The 4,193-nt window shown below is 30.5% G+C and overlaps 1 protein-coding gene across 1 annotated transcript in view; it reads right to left on the reverse strand.

Moving 5' to 3' along the window:
• Positions 1–4,193, reverse strand: part of LOC106460414 (zinc finger CCCH domain-containing protein 15-like) — a 49,447-nt gene that overhangs the window by 8,796 nt on the left and 36,458 nt on the right. Inside the window, exon 7 of the mRNA XM_013920108.2 lies at positions 515–583. Coding sequence (XP_013775562.1) covers positions 515–583 — 69 coding nt within the window. The remainder of the gene's footprint in view (positions 1–514; positions 584–4,193) is intronic.

A 4,193-nucleotide genomic window follows, 5' to 3' on the forward strand; every position in this document is an offset into this window, starting at 1 on the left:
CCTGTCCTGTTCTACTTGAGCTTTTTCCTTCTTCTCTGCTATCTACAAAGCAAAATAACGTGTGTTTTTTCTTTTTTGTTGATACTGTGTTTATGAAATATATTTTAATTAAATATTTAACATACATGCAATTACATAACAATAAAAATTCTTGCATACAATGTCTTTTATACTTATATTTACATGTATATACTTGTTTCCAAAATTTACTATCTTATCTATTATGTTTTAGACAAAACTTTTAAATATTATGCATGTTTTCATTAAAATAAATAAACTAATGAAATAAAGATCTATGTTATTATAATTCAATAAATTCTACTGGATAAAAAATTTAAACATGACTTAAAACAGTGATACCACCTTATTTACATTTTTATTAAGGTATTCAAAAAGTATACTATTCCATTTTAAACATACAAAAAAGGTGGACAGGAGTATAAAATGTGAAATTCAATAAGAAGTAAACTTGCATTAAGTGTGGATAAACAGAGAAACAACCAAATATACAAACTTTTTTCTTTTTCCAAGCCAAGAATGTTTCTAATGAAATTCTGATCAAGTTAGACCCAAGAGCTGCTCTCTGGAAGTACACAGAATGTAATGATACAATTCTATAAATCAGATAGAATGCAATATATATTACAAATTACAAAGAGAATACAATTTTATAAGTTACATAAAGCAATGATGTAATTTTACAAATGCATACAGATAATGATTTGATTTAAGTACAGGGAATATAACTTTATAAAAGTATGATACTATTCAATAAGTGATGTAATAACAAAGTATACAGGATACAATATAGTTCTACAAAATTATACTAAAAACAATGATGTACTTTTACTTAACTGCAGAGAATACAATTTAACTTCATATAAACACCTATCATTTAACAACTGAATTTTGAGAAAGAGGGGAAAACAATGTAAATATAAGATCTTAGGAAACATTACAAAACAAAACTGAGAAAAATGATGTCTAAACTTTATATCAGCTGAATGATAATTGTAAAATATAAAAGACTGTTTAGTGTAACTAGTGTTATTAATTAATTTATTTTGTGTTTGTCAAGGCTATCAAACGTTGTCCTTGCAATCCATTGATGTTGAAGCTATGGAGAATTCTAGAAGGACAACGTGATAGACATATAAATATCTGCAATCAGACGAGCGGAAAGAGAATAAAAGTAAAGTTATGTGATAGAGAGCTTCTGTCAGAGAAAAGTTAGAAAACATAAAGTTAACAGTCACAAGAGTGAATGGTCTAACAGTTAACATATTAGAATGAGATTAACAGTTTGAAAGAGATGAGGAGAATAATCTGTCTTGTCAAAGGGTGTTCTAAACTAATTGAACCCGCCTATGTGCACTTTGATAAAAGGCAGACGATTATTGGAAATTCAGGATACAACTGCGGTAACACATGCGACAGTATAAGTGAATTATACATTGATACTATTGTAATAAAAATAGAGAAAAACAGTTTGGCTTTTCAGCTAAACTCTAAAGCAATTGAATTGGCCTAAGTGGACTTTTGACAAGAAGAAGAGAACTGTATAGTGTTTAAGATACAACAATGATCTCCATAGTGTAAAGAATTTTGTACATACGTTTAACTTGTTTCAAATATATATACAAATTATTTTAAAAACAACGTGGAGTGTGTGCTAGTCATTTATTGTCGAATTTATCACCACCAAGTCACAGACACCCACTGTAGAAGAATCCTTAGCCCAACATACCTATATATTTACACTATTATATATACTACTAAAAAGTAAGCTTACAATAATAATAATAATCAATAAATGAAAGTATTCATCTTTAGTTAAAACACTTATCACTTAGACTAAATCTTAATATTCACAGAAACTAAAAAATCAAAAAAATCTTCAAGGTCAAAATAAATTAGTGCAATTATGCTATTAACTAGTTATATACAAATAGGCTTGAGTATTCATAAATTTTAATCCTAATTTCTATTAAGTGTAACAGACAATAAAAAGAATCCATGTAGATATCACAAATCATAATGAACCTCATGTCAAATAAAGTACCAGAGCTAAACTATATCAAAAATAAAAGGTTACAACTTCATGCCTGAGAAATAGGAGTTCCAGCAATTGTAAATAAAACCAATGCTTTGGCTTTTGTAGATACATTGGTTCATTTTGCATGTTTAAAATTTTCATCTAAAATCTTTGCTGACATCACTGGTTTAGTGCAATATTTCTGGACATGATGGCACAGAACAAAACTAATATAATTGCTTGTGGCAAACTGACAGAATTATTCATTAAAAACATCTACACTTTCAACACAAAAGATCCTTTCACTTGTAAGTTTCAAGATGATATAATAAAATAATACTAAACCAACACCTGGCCCAAATAGGCATTAAAAGATAAAATAAACTAGTTCTATCAACTCTTTCAGCACAGGTTTGGTCCCTTGGAACAACCTCGTAACCATTTTGTTCTTGTTACTGTTGTCATGCTATAATATTTAAATTAGTAAGCGTATGTTAACGAAATTTGGCAGATTATCAGTAAACATTACAATGCTTTCATATGCAAAATATCACATTTTTTTATTAAGTTATATGGTTTGTTGAGTAATGTTTTTCTCATGCCTTTTTCATATTGCCTGTCTTACATGCAAAATAATTTTCATTTTAAGATTAAAAATACTTTTATGCATCAGAAAATTTTCAAATTTCACATGCAAAATCTTTATAATGTCCAGATAGTTATTAAATGTTTCTTAAGAAAAAACCTTAATATTTTATCTGATATTTTCCCTAACAAATTTCTTTACAGGTTCAGTAGATTTGACCAACCTTGTAAAAATTAGGAAATAAATATGAATTATGCCTCTTTCTTTCTAGAATGACAACAAATTATAACATGAAAACATAAATGTTTAGACGAAATAGCTTAAATCACATAACATTATACATTTCTATATATTTATTATTTTTATTATATTGACCTTTCAGCCATGCCTGGTTAACAATACAGAAGTTAAAATGACATGGCACATTTGCTCTCATGTTACTATATCCAATAATATAAAACTGACCTTTAATCTTTACAAAGTGACCTGTCTTGGCTGGGATTTAGTAGACTAGTATTTTGTAAAATACAGTCACATTTCCATAATCATATTACGTCATCAAGAAATTAATGTCGCATTTTGGAACACTTTCATTACCCCCCCCCAAAAAAAACATACATCACATATAATAGTTAAATGAACCACCTAAATGTCATGTTAGTGTAGTCTATATAATGTGCAAAGTTTAAAATACTCTAATCCCTTATAATGATGGCACATGATGGAGACACACATTTGGCATGTAATGCTGTTTGAATACAAGAAGGGAAACAATGCCTCTGAAGCCACATGGAATATCAAAGAATGTTTTAAACATTCTTAAGTGTCAAGGATGATTCAGCAAATTTTATTCAGGTGACTTTAGCCTTAAAAACTGTGATGGCAGGGGCTGAGATGTTGGAATTGATATTGATGCTCTGAAGACGCTTGTTGAGTCTAACTCAAGGCAACACATTTGTGAAATGGCCCTGAAATTGCATGTCTTTCATGAAACAATACGTAAACATCTAAGGAATATGGAAAACTCCATAAAGAGGTGTTTGGGTGCCTCACAAACTCTCTAACGATCATTGTTTCCAATGTGTGAACATTGCTTCGTTTCTTCTAGCACATAATGCTTGTGAACCATTTTTGGACAGAATTGTCACTGGTGATGAAAAATGGATTCTCTATATGAATATTAAAAACCACAAACAATGGGTCAGTCCTTGACAAAAACCACTTCCGACCCCAAAACCTGGAGTCCATCCGCAGAAAGTGATGCTTTGCATTTGGTGGGACACCAAAGGAGTAAGTCATTTCAAACTCCTCAATCAACAGCAAACTGTCAATGCAGAGATCTATAGTCAGCAACTGGAATGTTTAAATCAAGCCTTTGATCGGAAACGTCAATCGGAAAGGTGTTCTTCTTCTCCACGACAATGAACGTCCACATGTGGCACGTTTGACGCAACACGAGATTATGGAGTTGGGTTGGGAAGTTCTCCCCTACCCACCATATTCTCCAGATATGGCACCATCAGATTACCATCTTTTGTTTGCTGCAACACCATCTTAATGGGAAAACGTATG

The sequence above is a fragment of the Limulus polyphemus genome, unplaced genomic scaffold (genome assembly GCF_000517525.1).
Source record: "Limulus polyphemus unplaced genomic scaffold, Limulus_polyphemus-2.1.2 Scaffold766, whole genome shotgun sequence".
NCBI classification, from domain to species: Eukaryota; Metazoa; Arthropoda; class Merostomata; order Xiphosura; family Limulidae; genus Limulus; species Limulus polyphemus.